Genomic DNA, 14713 nt, shown 5'->3' on the forward strand with positions numbered 1-14713 from the left:
TTTATAATATTCGATAAATTCAGAAACGTGTTGTCCTATCTCCTATGACTATGGGCTACGTTGCTGTACAGTGCACAAGTGTCCAGTGCTGTGCAGCAGCATAGTTGCGCATAGTTTAGCCGCTGGACATTTGTTTTTTCCTTTTTTAATTTTATGCATTTTAGGATAAATTGGATCTTTTTAATGCATTTTATTGACTAATAAAAATATTTAAAAAATTTTTAATTGAAATATATAGATAAATATTATATATATATATATATAATTTTTATTTTACAAGTGGGGGCCTTCTTTTATTTGGAGATCTTAAACGATTTCATTAATTGTATTACCTATTGAGTCGGTCCTAGCCACCTGCTTGGCCTTTTTCTCTTTAAGTTGATTTCAAACCCAGTAAGTCTATCAACAAAATAATTTTTACAAACTTCTTTTAAAAAATAACACCTGATTACATACTTTGTTACGGAGCGTTAAAAAAAAAAGTTAATGATGAGAAAATGCAAAAGTAATATTGTCCTAATTATAGCTCTTTATACCAATAGTTATAAAAAATATTAGAGTAATGCTAGAGATACAATTTTTTTTATAACAAATTTTACAGATTGCTAATATGGTAAATGATTATTGGTATATGAAAAATGATGCTAATAGTGGGCCTAGATGAAAACCAATAACATTAACAGTTTGTAAAAATATTGTAAAATAATTTGTAATTGTAACATTACTTAAAATATTATGTTGCTAATGCCACTATTTCAAACCACCATATCTGAACATTTTAAAAATAAAAAATAAAAAAGTGCCGAACTCCAAACCAGACTTCAGTTGATGACCACCTGGACTCAAATAACTTAATACCAATTAAATGTTAAAAAAAAAAAAAAAAAATCTTTTTATGGTATGGTTAAACAATCCATTTATAATGAATACATTTTTATATATGTGTATGTGCCTGGCCTGGTGTAGAAGGAAGGTTTCTGCTCTTCACTTTAGCTTAATCTTAATCATGGGATTCTAAGTTTCTAACATCTTTCCGATTTTGTATTTTAGTCAATTTGCCATTTTGGGGCCTTTGGTTTAGTTGGAGTCGGAACAGGTGGTGGCCTCGTGCTTTAGCTTAAACAAACAAAATGTATCAAATAGAGTGAGTGTGGGCAAGTAGAGCCTCAAATAACCCCAAAATTAGCTTTGATTAGGATGGTTATGTTGTATGCAGCTATGTCAACCTCATGTACACGACACCTGGCTTGATTAAGCATAGATCAATGCTAAGAATACCATTTTCTCAAAACATGCTAAGCTATAATTAATTAGAATAACATTATTTTCACATTAGTCCACAACTACTAATAACACTTTTTATTATACACTAATCAAGGACGGAGCTATTGTTGGACATGGGTGGACAGTGCCCCGCATATATATATATATATATATATATTTTTTTTTTTTAATTTTAGTATATATATAATATTATTTTTAGCAATTTGTTTCAATAAAATTGCACTTTACCCCTCAACAATATTATTGATATTTTTTAAAAGTTATAAAAAAAAATATTAGCCCAATAGCAAAAATTAAGCCCAAACAACACTTCAAAACAAACACAAGCAAAAATAAATAAATAAATAAAAACCGATTCTAGCTAGAGATCTAACTAGTCTAAGAGTAGGAAAACACCCAATGGCAAGGCACACATATAATAAAAGGGAAAAAGAAGGGGATTTCTAAGCCACTAAAAAAAAATAAAAATAAAAATAGAACCTAACTTAAGGCGAAACGCAAAAGACCTCAGACTAAGGAGTTGGGTAGTGGCAGGCAGTAGAAGTAGAGGTAGACTAGCACACCACGCCTGACGCCACCGGCCACCACCAGTCCACCACAGCACCGCCCCACCCCTGTCAGCCTAAGCCTGGTAATTTATATCCAATCTCTTTTTTTTTTTTTTTTTTTTTGGATGAGAATATCATATCCCTCTCTCTCATATCTGAATCTCTAATGCTTGTTTAATTAAATTGTGAAGAAAATTTAAAGAAAGGTAGAGATGAGAGACATAGTAGGGACAGTAGTTTTGTCTAGAAGAGACTAAAGAGAAAGAGTGAAAGAGAGAACCAAAGAGGTAAACTTCTAAGGTGTGCTTGTTTGAAGGTAGACTAGCACACCACGCCTGACGCCACCGGCCACCACCAGTCGACTGCAGCACCGCCCCACCCCTGTCAGCCTAAACCTGGTAATTTATATCCAATCTCTTTTATTTTTTTTTTGGATGAGAATATCATATCCCTCTCTCTCATATCTGAATCTCTAATGCTTGTTTAATTAAATTGTGAAGAAAATTTAAAGAAAGGTAGAGATGAGAGACATAGTAGGGACGGTAGTTTTGTCTAGAAGAGACTAAAGAGAAAGAGTGAAAGAGAGAACCAAGGAGATAAACTTCTAAGGTGTGTTTGTTTGAAGGTGAAATAAGGTGGATGGAAAATTTTGGAGAGAAAATGGAAATGAAATTTTTTTTGGAGTATGTTTGGTTAGGTGAGGAGGAAGGAAAATAAATAGTGGGGCTTGGGTATTTTCTCTTCGAACCCACCAAAAAGTTTTCTACCCAAAATGGAGAGCAAACTAAAGGGAGAAAATGGATTACTTAATGGACGAAAAAGCCCATGTGCAAGTGCACATGGGCAGTTTGTCCCATTCCTTTTTTTATTTTTGGTGTTTTCCTGTGCATGTTGCCTCTTCCTTTTTTTTCTTTTTCTTTTTTCTTCTCCTTTCCTAGACGTTGCCTTTTTTTTTTTTATCATTTTTTTATTTATTTCCAGGGCTATGGGTGTGATAGTTGTTTTGTTTTTCTTCTTCTTTTTTCTTTATTTATTTATTTGTTTAACTAGACATGATTTTTTTTGGGGACATGATTTCTATTTTTTAATAAATTGGGTGATTGTTTCTTTTTTTTTTTGGTTGTTTGTCACTTTTTTATTTTAATTGGCCATCTTTTTTAATAAAAGTATATGAGTAAATTTATATAAACTTAATTTTTCCATCCCTCTACTTTTCTACTTTTAACTAAATAAAAATGAAAGAAATTAAAATATTTTTTATTCTCCCACTTTTTCATCATCTCACCACTTTCTATCCTCCTACTTTTCTACTATTCCTCTAACCAAACAAACCCTAGAGTCTAGACTCATATTTCTCTGACAAAATATATATATATATATATATATATATATATATATATAAAAAGCTGTCTAGCAAGCGGTCCTCTCTTTGTTTAATGAAAAAGCATAAACAAACACAAGACGCAACAGTACAACTCCAGCAACATTTCCTTCCCCCTTAATTCTTGGTTAATGCAATTTCCTCTTTACCAAAAAAAAAAAAAAAAAAAAAAAAATCAACACCTATTGCAGCCCATGTGATGTTATAAGCTTTTCATGTAGTTTTGTCTGTTAGTGATTTGGTGTCTTTTAAAAAAATTAAAAAGATGCTTTTTTGGTAAATAATTAAAGAGATTTCTTTACAACTTTAAAATTTATTGGTTAATTGTTGAGCACCTTGTGCATAATGCTTGTTTATCATGTGTAAAGATTGTAGATTATTGACCATATAATGACATGGTAATTTCAAATTATATTTTATTTGTAGATTATGAAAAAGTCAACTTCTATATTTAATTTTTTCCAAAGAAAAGTTTCAAATAATTTAGAAGTTAATACTAGTGGTGCAACACTGTCAATCACTAATGTAGAGAAAAATCTTGATGTCCCAATTGAGGAAAATCTTAACGTCCCAATTGAGAAAAATCCTAATAAACCAGTTGAGGAAAATCTCGATGTTTCAATTGAGGAAAATCTTGACATCCTTACTAAGGAAAATTCTGCCCCTAAATTTTAAGTCCTAACTCCATCCCTGACACTAATAATAATTAATCATCTTGACAATTTAAAAATAGAATTTTTTTTTGAAATGATACTATAGTTACTACAAATTTAGCCATATAAATCTTATAAATTAATTTTTTAACTTTTAAAACACAACAAAATATAATTAAGAAAATTATTTATTATGTTATTAATGTGTTACTTATATCACTCAATGTCTCACGTTAGTTTTTAAATCTTTTATAATAAATTTGACAGTAGCTTTTAACATTTTCTAAAATTTTGTATCCTCAAGACTAGTATTTTTTGGTTGAATATTATCCTTAGACATATTGTTAAGGAAAAGTCTCCCCTGAAAGTATTTTGGTGGTGTTAATTGCGCAATCAAACTCATGATAGTGGGACTTCTTCTTTCCGCCAGTCAGAACTGTACTCGATCAAACCTATAACACCGTTTGATAGTTTTGCATAGTGTGCAATATCAAGGGCTTGCATGTGTGCGTGTATATATATATATATATATATATATATATATCTTTGTGTGTGTGTATTCTCTTCATTCTCCTCTCCAGTGCAGATTCAACTCATACTCCTTCAAAACCCTTCAAAGGTTTTGGAGTTTAGCAATTAGCACCAAGCTAGTTTCCAAGCAACAATGAAGGTAGGCGCTGTTGAACTTGATGAGAGGAAGAGTTTTAAGCCAAGGGTTGGCTTGAATAGAGGGGCGTCCATCCTAGATTTCTTCCTAAGCCTTGTTGCAATTCTGGGTACCCTAGGAAGTCAACTAATGAAATGCTTCCTTTATTTTGTTATACAGTTCATTTGGTTCAGGACTGAGTATAAAGATCTTCAAATGTGTATGTATGTCGTATCTTCCTGACTTCCTGACCATTGAGTACTTTATGTTTGTAACAATATGCTACTTACATTTTACGGTAAATAGCATTGGTCTTTTTTATTTTGGCACAAAAAAGGTATAACTCTTTGTCTATCTTGATCCGTTATTACATTTTAAAATTTGATATGTCAAAATTGAGCGTTTTAAAATTGAGAGACTAAAATCAAACACACCCCATATTTTGGAAACCCAAAATACGACTTATCTTATATTTAAATATATCATTGTGTGCATATGTTAACTGTGCCGAGTAATGCTTGTTAGAATCTTTAGATTGTTAGCAAATTCCATGAAAAAATGATGTATTTTTATTCTTATTAATTGAACACTGTATTGTAAATTTGTTTGGGTGCTTATTCTATATTGGGTGGAAGTTGGTTGAATTGGAAGTCAGAATTGCAAGTTGAAGAGTTTCGCCCCAAGTGAAATTCCAATGTCCAACGAATTTATCAAGCAAATTTCATTTTTGAAAGCAGTCACCTAGACGATTAGCTTGGCTCTCAGAAGACCTTGGCTCGAGCAAAAACGTTAGAACCTAAGAGAAATCAGTTCAGATTTTCTCTACCATTCCCACCCTTTGCCCACCTATATAAGCCTCATTTCCCTCAAATTTTTTACTCCGATAAACTCCCAAGTGAAGTGTTAGAGAGCTAAAATAAACCGTAGATAAAAAACTCATGTTATTTCTACCTTCTATATAGCCACATACTATGAGATGAGATTTATTCCATCACTTTCTACACTACGTTCAGAGTTATAAGAGTTAATTGGTGATCGAGGAATTATTGGAGCAACCCAAATTCAATTTATGGTGGATTGAAGATGCAATTGGAGCACAATTGTGAATCTACAAGCTAAAAAATAGAGAAAAAGCTTGAGTATAAGTTTGTTGCATTACTAATTGGAGGGTTTTGTGAGTGATTTGTGCCGCAATTATCTACTTAGTGAATCGGTTTCAGTGGTCTAAGGGAAGTTTTTCTGCCAATTTTGTAAGTTTTTCTCTTCAATAACACATCAATGTATTATTTTTTGTTTGGTTTTCTGTGGTTGCCTATTTACATGCTTTAATATGCCTATCCATGCAATGTTTATCATCCATGCTTAATTCAATTGGCTAATCACTTTTATTTGGAGTTAATTGGTAGGTTAGGCTAAAAATTTATTAACTAATTATTTAAAAGTTGGGGTTAAAATTAATACATAAGTTGGATTAGGTATTTCTCAAAGTTATGTTAATACTATTTTTACTACAAATTCTAAGTGACAACGTTGGCGGAGGGAGGTGGGGGACCCGGGGGCCAAGGCGCATGGCTTTTCCAAAATTGCCCCTTATCCATTATGTTGTGATATTGTCTCTAGCAATCAATTCCATACTCAAAATTTTTTTTTTTAAAGCTTTGAGAATAAAGAAAAAAGGGAAAAGTACAAAAGACGAACTAACTTTGTGTTGGAATCAAATTGACCCATTGTCCTTTAATTTGAAATAAAAAGACCTTGTCCTTTGAGAAATTTTTAAAATTCTGTTAATAAATTCAAATAAATTTTACTTTTAAATTTATATATTTTTAAATTGAATCAATTGCTTCTCACATGTTGTATTTTTCATCCAATTATGTTAAATTTTCAATGCACGAGTTGATAGTACTTCTTGAAATGGTTAATGCCTACAATATATGAACGCACCATAAATTTCAAGCACTTATTAGCTACAAGGTTTTTTATTTTTTATTTTGGTTTTAGAAGGAGCATAGTTCTGGTTTAGTTTAATAGTTTACTATTTCTATCTTTTTGAGATAAAAGATAGAAATTTATATTTGTGCACATTTGTAGGGGGAGAGATTTTTCATAGTGGAGATGCATATACCAAGGGGGAGAAGACATTGTGTTATCTAGAAAACTTTGTTCTGTTTGTTTTCTTGTTGGCTTTATGGTGCTTTGAGTTATGCTTTGTTGTTCTCATTGCATCATGTTTGTGCTTTGGACATGCATATATCCCTATGCTATTGTGCTTCTTTGAATGCATGTTCGTATGATCATTTGCTTTGCTATGTGATCATTGTAGTCATTTCTTTATGACTGTTTTGGTGTATGATCAAGTTGCTCACATGTTTCACATCATATTTACTTGATCACAATTTACTTGTTACATTATACTTGTCCTTTTATTACTTGCTTTACCTTGAGGGTTTAATGTGTTTTGTGCAAGTGTTTCAGGTTACAAGTATATATGTTCTAAGTGCATCATAGCTTCTCATCATTTTGAAGGGGAGAAACTTTAAGCACTTTTAGTTTATATTGTTTAAGTTTTTATTCAATATAATGTGCTTTGTACCTATGTTGCTTTTGTAAGCTTTTAGGGGTTGATATCATTTTTCTTGTAGGCTTTATGGTTTGTACCATGCTTTATGCAGCCTCTATGATTTTGTTAATTCAGTACTTCTATCCAAATGTCATGCATTTGCTGGTTAAGTACTGTCACTCTTGTGCCCTTGTAGGATTGTTCCTAGATGCATATACTTAATGTGTTGTGCATTGGTTGAGTGTAGAATATGCAAGTGACTTGCATTGAGCTTGTTTACTTGTTTGTTCAAGTGTTCATTCCAAGTGTGAATGAGCATTATGGTTACTACCTTGTAGTGATTGCTTTGTTGATCTAGCCATTATTTGTTTCTTAACTCCATTTTTGCTTGATCACATATAGCTTGCTTCATATGCATTTCATGCTTTTCTGCATACAATAATCATGGTGTATTGTTGTGTTTCAGGAGACTCATGTTCATATGATTCAAGTGCTTCACAGCTTCTAGATTTAGGTGTGAGTGAGTTTTGCCATTGTTCCCAAACTCACGTTTAAGTCTAGAGTCTGTTTTAGGGTGTTTTGTCACGGAATAGCCAAAGGGGGAGATTGTAAGGTTGAATTTAATCAACCATGTGTTGGCTTTATTCCATGAAAAATTTGCTTGTAATACAGCACTTAGAAACCTTGTATTTAGGTGGGAATCATGTAACGGTAGTGTGTGAGAGAGTGTGAAGAAATGCTCAAGGTAGTGCAGTGAAGCAGAGACTCGCGGCTAGGACTCGCAGGTGGCTCGCGGCTAGGACTCGCAGGTGGCTCGCGGCTTGCAAACTGCCAAAAGTTGCTCACGTGCAGAGCATGCAGGGGAGCTAAACAGTCATGCCACCTGGAGCACTACACGAAAAAAATCCAGACTGGCCATTAAATTAGATCGCGGCTTGAACTCGCAACTCAGTCAAGTCACGAGGTCAAGTCGCCAATCAGCCCTGTTTTTGGAAAAACTGACTCTTCGCATTCCATTCTCATACCAGTATAAATACCCCTCATACCCACAAGATATGTGTGGCTATTCAGAAAGAAAAACCCTAAGAGAGGTTTCTTCAAAACACCCACCCAATTAGAGAGAGCTACTCATTTTTAGAGAGAAACCTTTGTAGTCTCTTCTCATTCCCTCTCTCATTGTCATACCTATTGAGAGGAGATTTCTATCCAAACACTACCCACACCAATTTAGAGTGTTGAATGTTTTTGGAGTTTTGGGAAGCATTGGAAGATGTCAAGGATGGCGGATGCTACGGTCTAGTAGCGGAATCCGGTAAGCTAGAAAAGAAAAAGGTTCGGCGCAACCTCGTTGGAGCAAGAAGCTTGGAGGGCTTAGGTACATCGGGTAGATTAGGCTTGGAGGGTCTATTGCTGTTCATGTATCCCAACTACATTTTCTAGTAGATTATTGACCGCTTGAAGGGCGGCGGAGAGGTTTTACGCCGAGAGCTTCGGTTTCCTCTTCGATAACACATCGTGTGTTGTCCTTGTATTTGCATCTCTCTTCCCTTTATCTTTGCATTTTATTTTCTGCTGTGGATGTGATTTATAATTGGCTTAGATTGATTTCCAATTCTGTTTATAGCTTATGTTCATTTTCCGCACACTAGTTGTTTGACATAAAACTTGAATTGGTTAATTTGTAAATTGGGGGTTTAAACGTTCAAAGGTATTTATACACATATTTAAACTTTCAATATTGAATATTTCTATTTTTATATATATATATATATATATATATATATAAAAGAAAGTAAAAAGAATAAAGAAAAAAGAACTACTTGTCGGCTTGAATCTTTGTCTGGTCCAATCCCTCACCGTAGTGGGAAGGAATCTGTGATATCCATCCAGCTCATACAAGCAACTACGTTGTTAGTCATTAGTCTTTTCGCTGTCCACGCATGCAATTGTTACTACTCACGATGATTTGGTTACTTTTGATAGGCGTTCCATTCACGCGTTGCTCTTTACAAAAAGGATGGCGTCTTTTATACAGAGAGATGCAAAACTATAGTTTATCCAAAAACATAAATAAATAAAAATAAAAATAATTATATTAAAGTCGTTACATTACTACAAATCTTATATATTCCTTTTTGTGTATTATTTTATACTCAGTCAATTATAATTTGTTATTTTCTAAAAAAAATTTATGATGTCATTTAAAAAATATTAAATATTAAAATAAAAATAAAATAAAACACAATTTTTTTTAGAAAATAGTTTTCAATTTGACTAATCACAAATGTAGACCAGGATTGGACAAAAGGAGTTTAGCAAATGACTTGCCAAGAGATTATGACCCTCTGAAGTTATTTTTCTTAACTAATTTTTTTTTATAGTAAATGGTTCAGATTATATTATGGGTCTGTTTGGATAGAGCTTATTTTGCTGAAACTGAAAACTTATTGCTGAAAATACTGTAGCAATTAAGTGGAAAAAACGCAGATGAAAAAAACCAAACGCGGTACTGTAGCGGAACTGAAAACACTGTAGCATATAAATACCAAAATTAAAAACCCTTTTCCCCTTTCCTTCATTCACTCTTCTCCGGACCCTAGCTAACGCTTCAGGAGAGTTCCACGCCTCAGGAGAGTTCCACGCCCATCAGAACTTCCGAATGTCCCTTCTTACGCTGCTATTCATAATTTCCCATCATCCGAAACCAAAACCTCCTTGATCTCCCAATTTCAATTTCAACATTCTAAACCAAAACCCTCTTTCTCAAACACTTCCACTTTCAAACCACCTCATAACCCTAATCTCTCTTTCACATCAACTGGGTTTAGGTTCTTCTCTTCTGTCAACAATGCTAACTTCGCCAGAAGGGTCTTCGACAAGCCCGCCACAGCTCTCTCTTCCGCTTTCTCTCGCTACCGCCAGGCCATTGGTTTGCAATTTGCGGCTTTCTTTAAGATAAACTCTCTCTTTCTCTTTGGGGCCACTGCCGTTTTACTCTGTGCTTTGATTTGGAGGTTTATGTTCGGCATAGCTAATACCTTCGTTGGCCTCTCCGAAGGCATGGCCAAGTATGGCTTTCTCGCCCTCTCTTCTGCTATCGTCGCTTTTGCTGTAAGTTCCTTTTTCTTTTTCTTTTAAATCTGTACCTCTACAGTAGACTCTAGAAACTTGTGAGGTAATGAATTACACAATCCCATTAGGTGAGTTATTATTTGTTGGGTATGTGTTTATAATTTACACAATCTCAGGTGTCAAGAAGTGCATAGAACCTACAAGTTTGTTAGCTGATTATTTTTTTTTTCGTAACATCTAGAGGAAATTTTTGGTCAGATTGAAAAAGGCCTAATCTGGGTCAGATGACACTTTTTTTATTTATTTATTTTTTTTCTTTATTGTTGTCCTTCAGATTGTGATCCATGGATTCCTTGAGTGCCTACTTTTATTATTTTGTTTCCAAGAAGCAGCCCTATGTAGAAAATTTTACTCTCATACAGATTTGGCAGTTGCAATTCAGTCATGCTTTTAACAATTTCGCAACTGTCAACTGGCATGACTGAATTTTTCTTTTTTTTTACTACAAAAAATTAGCATTCTTCCTTTCCCTTTTGATTGCAAATGGCATCATAACTGAGCTGAATTGTCAGCTGGGAGTTTGCATGTCCAAAATGGCTTGCCAGCAAAATTATGAACTTGTTTGATATCAGTAGTTGATAATGAAATCTGTATATTCTTTTCTAAATCTTGAACATGGACCTTCAAGTTGTGACACAAATAGTTATGGTTACTAATGAAAGCTCTGTTTTAATTTCTGATTGTATATGTTTGGATGCAAGGGATTTATGGTTGACAGTTTAAACCTTTTGCTGTTGATGTATAATTATACCAAGCACAGGGTTTGGGTTTTTGGGTCTTCATTGTTTTTAATTTTTATTTTTTTTTTAATTCTGTTTTAATTATTTGCTGTAAATTTGTTGGTTTTGGTTTTGCTCTTGAAAGCTGGGTTCATGAGAGTACCCCTGTGAAAATGGAAATCATATCTGTTGTATGAATATGATTTGAAGGAAGTCAAGGGATTAGTCTGTAGCTTGATTAGTCTGTGCTGAGATGGCATGGTTGTTGTCTGCTGCTGCTGCTGTTGCTGCTGCTGCTGCCGTTGCTGTTGCTGTTGCTGTTGTTGTTGCTGTTGTTGTTGTTGTTGTTGTTGTTGATGTTGTTGTTGCTGTTGTTGCTGCTGCTGCTTACCTTTATAGTTCTAGAAGTATTCTGTTTGGTTCTAGTTATTATCCATAGGTAGGTGTTTTGGTAGAAACATCTTTGCTTAAATGATTACTTTCCTGCTGTTGTGTCAAGGAATTGTTTATGCTGCAAGCAAAAATGCTGTATTGTATTAATTTTTTTCATATGATGCGGGAACTTGGTGCTTTGTCTTATGGTTTTTCTGATGCTTTTTCTAATGTCATCCCTGCCCGTTTTAACTTTCTTGTGCAGTTAATTCATTGACATGAGTCCTCCACATGGCTTACCCCATCCCTTCTTCCGTTTTGGAAATCCTTCCTGGATGATATCACCCAAGGGTTGCAATTTGTGTGAAAGGCTTCTTTTACTGTTGAAGAATTTTGAGGAAACCTTGGGTGGGAGGCTGAGAAAGCTTAACCCAACGGACCAGGTTACGAACACAGCCAAAGGGAAGGTTTTAATGCGTGCTATGTATGGGGTTTTTTTTTTTATGGTATTTATCTACAGTGTCTTTTCTTCACCCTTCTCTAGTTCTGCAATAGAGTTGTTTGATTTGAATGTTGATGACAAAGGGTTTTGTGGGCTGAAGCTTTTACTAGTTTGCAAACTAGCATTAATAGTGAAATTAGAAATTTATATTCAAGTGGAAGATTTACAGTTTTGAAAGAGCTCGAAGCAGTTGATACAAGTGTAAATAAATTGTATCCCATGATCCAAGGTGGTGTGGACCCTATTAAAGCGGAAGCATTCCTTGTCATCCGTTTCAGATTTGGCAAGGAGAGCAGAGGGACTTCCATAGGGACTATAGATCTTCTTACAAAGGAAGTTGATGGCTTTTTTCATGTAGTTTTAACTAGGTGTGATGCTTTGCTATGTAATGGTACTCTGTGACCCAAAGCTAGGTTGCTACATATGTAGAAAGAGTACAATCTTAATGATATTGAAGCTATACTCTTTCCTGTATACAAACAAGTTTTATATTTTCTAGTATTGTTTATCTCTTGTTCAAATAAGATTGGGGTCTATTTATAAGTTTCCTATAATCTTGACATCTACTGTTGCAATACCCATGAGTTTCACGTGTAACGATTATATACAAATGCATACTGCAATGGTATTACAATCAAGTTTTGTGAGCCCTCAGTTGTGCTTACCAACAATATAACAAAAAATGGTAATACAATATTGAAGTTTGTGAACTATCCAATTTGGTCCCCACAAACAAAATTTCCATAATGTCAATGGTATTTTCAACCACACTAAATTTCCATTGTGACAAAAATAATAGTCACCATACTCAGTTATGGTCTGCACATATCGATGCTGTGATATTGTCACGAACTTGTTTCATCTCAGGTTCGTCCAAGATTGAGATTGCATGTGCCTCGGCATCGTAATGACCTCTCTCACTATGTCCAGATGTGCCCCCTGTATATTTGGAACTGTTAACATTATCATTTATCTCATGTGCTCTAACGAAATTGTGAAGAACCATTGTAGCAACAATGATTTTCGATTGACTATGTATACTCTTTGTAAGGTTGAATTTATTCAACCATCTTATTGGCTTTATTCGGTGCCAAATTTGCTTGTAATTCAGCATTTAGTAACCTTGTATTTAGGTGGGTTTGATGTAAGGGTAGTGAGTGAGATAGAGTGAAGTTTGCTCAAGAGTGTGCAAGAAAACAGAGTGTCGCGGCTGGGTCTCGCGGGTGACTCGCGGCTTCAAGCCGCCAGAAGCAACCTCACGTGCCAAGCATGCTGGAAGGTGAACAGTCTGCTAGCTGGAGCACTACAGGACAAAACAGGACAACTGGCCATACGGTTATCTCGCGACTGGATCTCGCGACTTAGTCAAGCCGCGAGGTCAAGCCGCGAGCCACCCCTGTTTTGTAGAATTCTGACGTTTCACATTCCTCTCCACTCCAAGTATAAATACCCTATTACCCACGATTGAAAGAGAGCTTCCAGAGAGAATTTTGAGAGAGAAACCCTAAAGAAAAACCAGATTGTTTCACCCACAATCTCTACCTTAGAATCTCTTCAAATTCCTCAACTCTCTTCCTCTCCATTGTTAAATCCTTGAGAGGCTTTATACCAAACCAGGTTCTCACCATCATCATCATTGTGAGACTGCTGTTTGGATTTCTGGGAAGCAGTTAGGAAGGAACCAATCTTCATTGGTTGATGCTACGGTCTAGTAGCGGAATCCGGGAAGCTAGAAAAGAAAAAGGTTCGGCGTAACCTCGTTGGAGCAAGAAGCTTGGAGGGCGTAGGTGCACTGGGTAGATTAAGCTTGGAGGGTCTATTGTTGTCCTTGTATCCCAACTATATTTTCTAGTGGATTGATTACCGCTTGGAGGGCGGCGGAGAGGTTTTTCGCCGAGGGCTTCGGTTTCCTCTTCGATAACACATCGCGTGTTGTCTTTGTGTTTGCATCTTCCTTCCTTTCTATCTTTGCCTTTATATTTATCTGCTGTGGATATTTATCTGTTATGGCTTAGATAGTATTTAATCAATTTCGTTTGATAGCATATGTTAAGTTTCCGCACACTAGATGTTTGACATATTGCTTGAATTGATTAAGTTGTTATTTGGGGGTCTAAACGTTCAAAGGTGTTTTTGTATACGTTTTTGAACTTTCACTCTTCCCTGGCATATTTCTCAAAATTTTCCATTTATTCTTCCAAACTCCAAAAGTTCGTTCTATGACCGAACGGAGTGACGAATGGAGATAATTATATCTCTCCTCTGGACGATGCAACACTTCATAAGGCTGAAATTCGGGGATGTGGTACCTCTCCCCCTTATATGGTGCAAGGAACCCTTTCCTCATAGGGTACCCTGAATCAACAAGATAATACTTTCCTATAGATGAAAACATTTATTACATTAGCATTTTCACTACATTAATACATACTTTAATATTGTAATTAAACTACATATTTACTAACCAGCTGGAGCTTTTGGAAAGTTGTCGCTCTCATTATTGAGACAGTTTAAAAAAATCCTCATGTCATGCGCTGACCTTTCCCACCCTACACATGCGAATGTGAACTTCATGTCAAAGTCACACGCACACATGCAATTTGTTGTGATGATCCCCTTCCTGTTATAGTACGGGTGTTGCTCCTCATCTGGTATGATCACGGGGATGTGGACCCCATCAATTGCACCAATGCAACCCTAACCAGTGCAACAAAAATCAAATGTGAAATTAAATACATGGTATAACCATAAAGATAATTTGAATAAAATCAAGTGAAGATACCAAATTCAGAAAGTACCTTAAAGTGTGGCAAATATCGACTTGAATGCTGAATAGGTTCTGGCATGTCCTGAAATGTACGATCAGCAGGCTTGATAATGTCTGGTGCCATTACGATGGCTAACAATTTAACTACC

At 35.0% G+C, this 14713-nt stretch overlaps 1 protein-coding gene and 1 long non-coding RNA gene across 2 annotated transcripts; one reads left to right on the forward strand and one right to left on the reverse strand.

Moving 5' to 3' along the window:
* The first annotated feature begins 9667 nt into the window (after nucleotides 1–9667).
* Nucleotides 9668–11951, forward strand: LOC115978387. Its single transcript, XR_004088699.1, has 2 exons — nucleotides 9668–10183; nucleotides 11561–11951. It is a non-coding gene; the product is annotated as an uncharacterized LOC115978387 (long non-coding RNA).
* Nucleotides 11952–12605: 654 nt separating this feature from the next.
* On the reverse strand, nucleotides 12606–14688 carry LOC115972831 (putative nuclease HARBI1). Its single transcript, XM_031093074.1, has 4 exons — nucleotides 14596–14688; nucleotides 14263–14494; nucleotides 13939–14176; nucleotides 12606–12750 (listed from the first exon to the last, which is right to left on the reverse strand). The coding sequence occupies exons 1-4, from the start codon at nucleotides 14686–14688 to the stop codon at nucleotides 12606–12608; spliced, it is 708 nt and encodes a 235-aa protein (XP_030948934.1).
* Between the last annotated feature and the right edge of the window lie 25 nt (nucleotides 14689–14713).

Source organism: Quercus lobata, chromosome 2 (genome assembly GCF_001633185.2).
Source record: "Quercus lobata isolate SW786 chromosome 2, ValleyOak3.0 Primary Assembly, whole genome shotgun sequence".
Classification (NCBI taxonomy): domain Eukaryota; kingdom Viridiplantae; phylum Streptophyta; class Magnoliopsida; order Fagales; family Fagaceae; genus Quercus; species Quercus lobata.

What these genes read in the sequence shown, in the direction of transcription:
- LOC115972831 (XM_031093074.1), bottom strand. Translation starts at nt 14,688, where the DNA reads ATGGCACCAGACATTATCAAGCCTGCTGATCGTACATTTCAGGACATG. An exon ending in GATATTTGCCACACTTTAAG is followed by an intron (nt 14,495 to 14,595) that starts GTACTTTCTGAA and finishes TGCACTGGTTAG; the next exon opens with GGTTGCATTGGTGCAATTGA. An exon ending in CTTTCCAAAAGCTCCAGCTG is followed by an intron (nt 14,177 to 14,262) that starts GTTAGTAAATAT and finishes TTTCATCTATAG; the next exon opens with GAAAGTATTATCTTGTTGAT.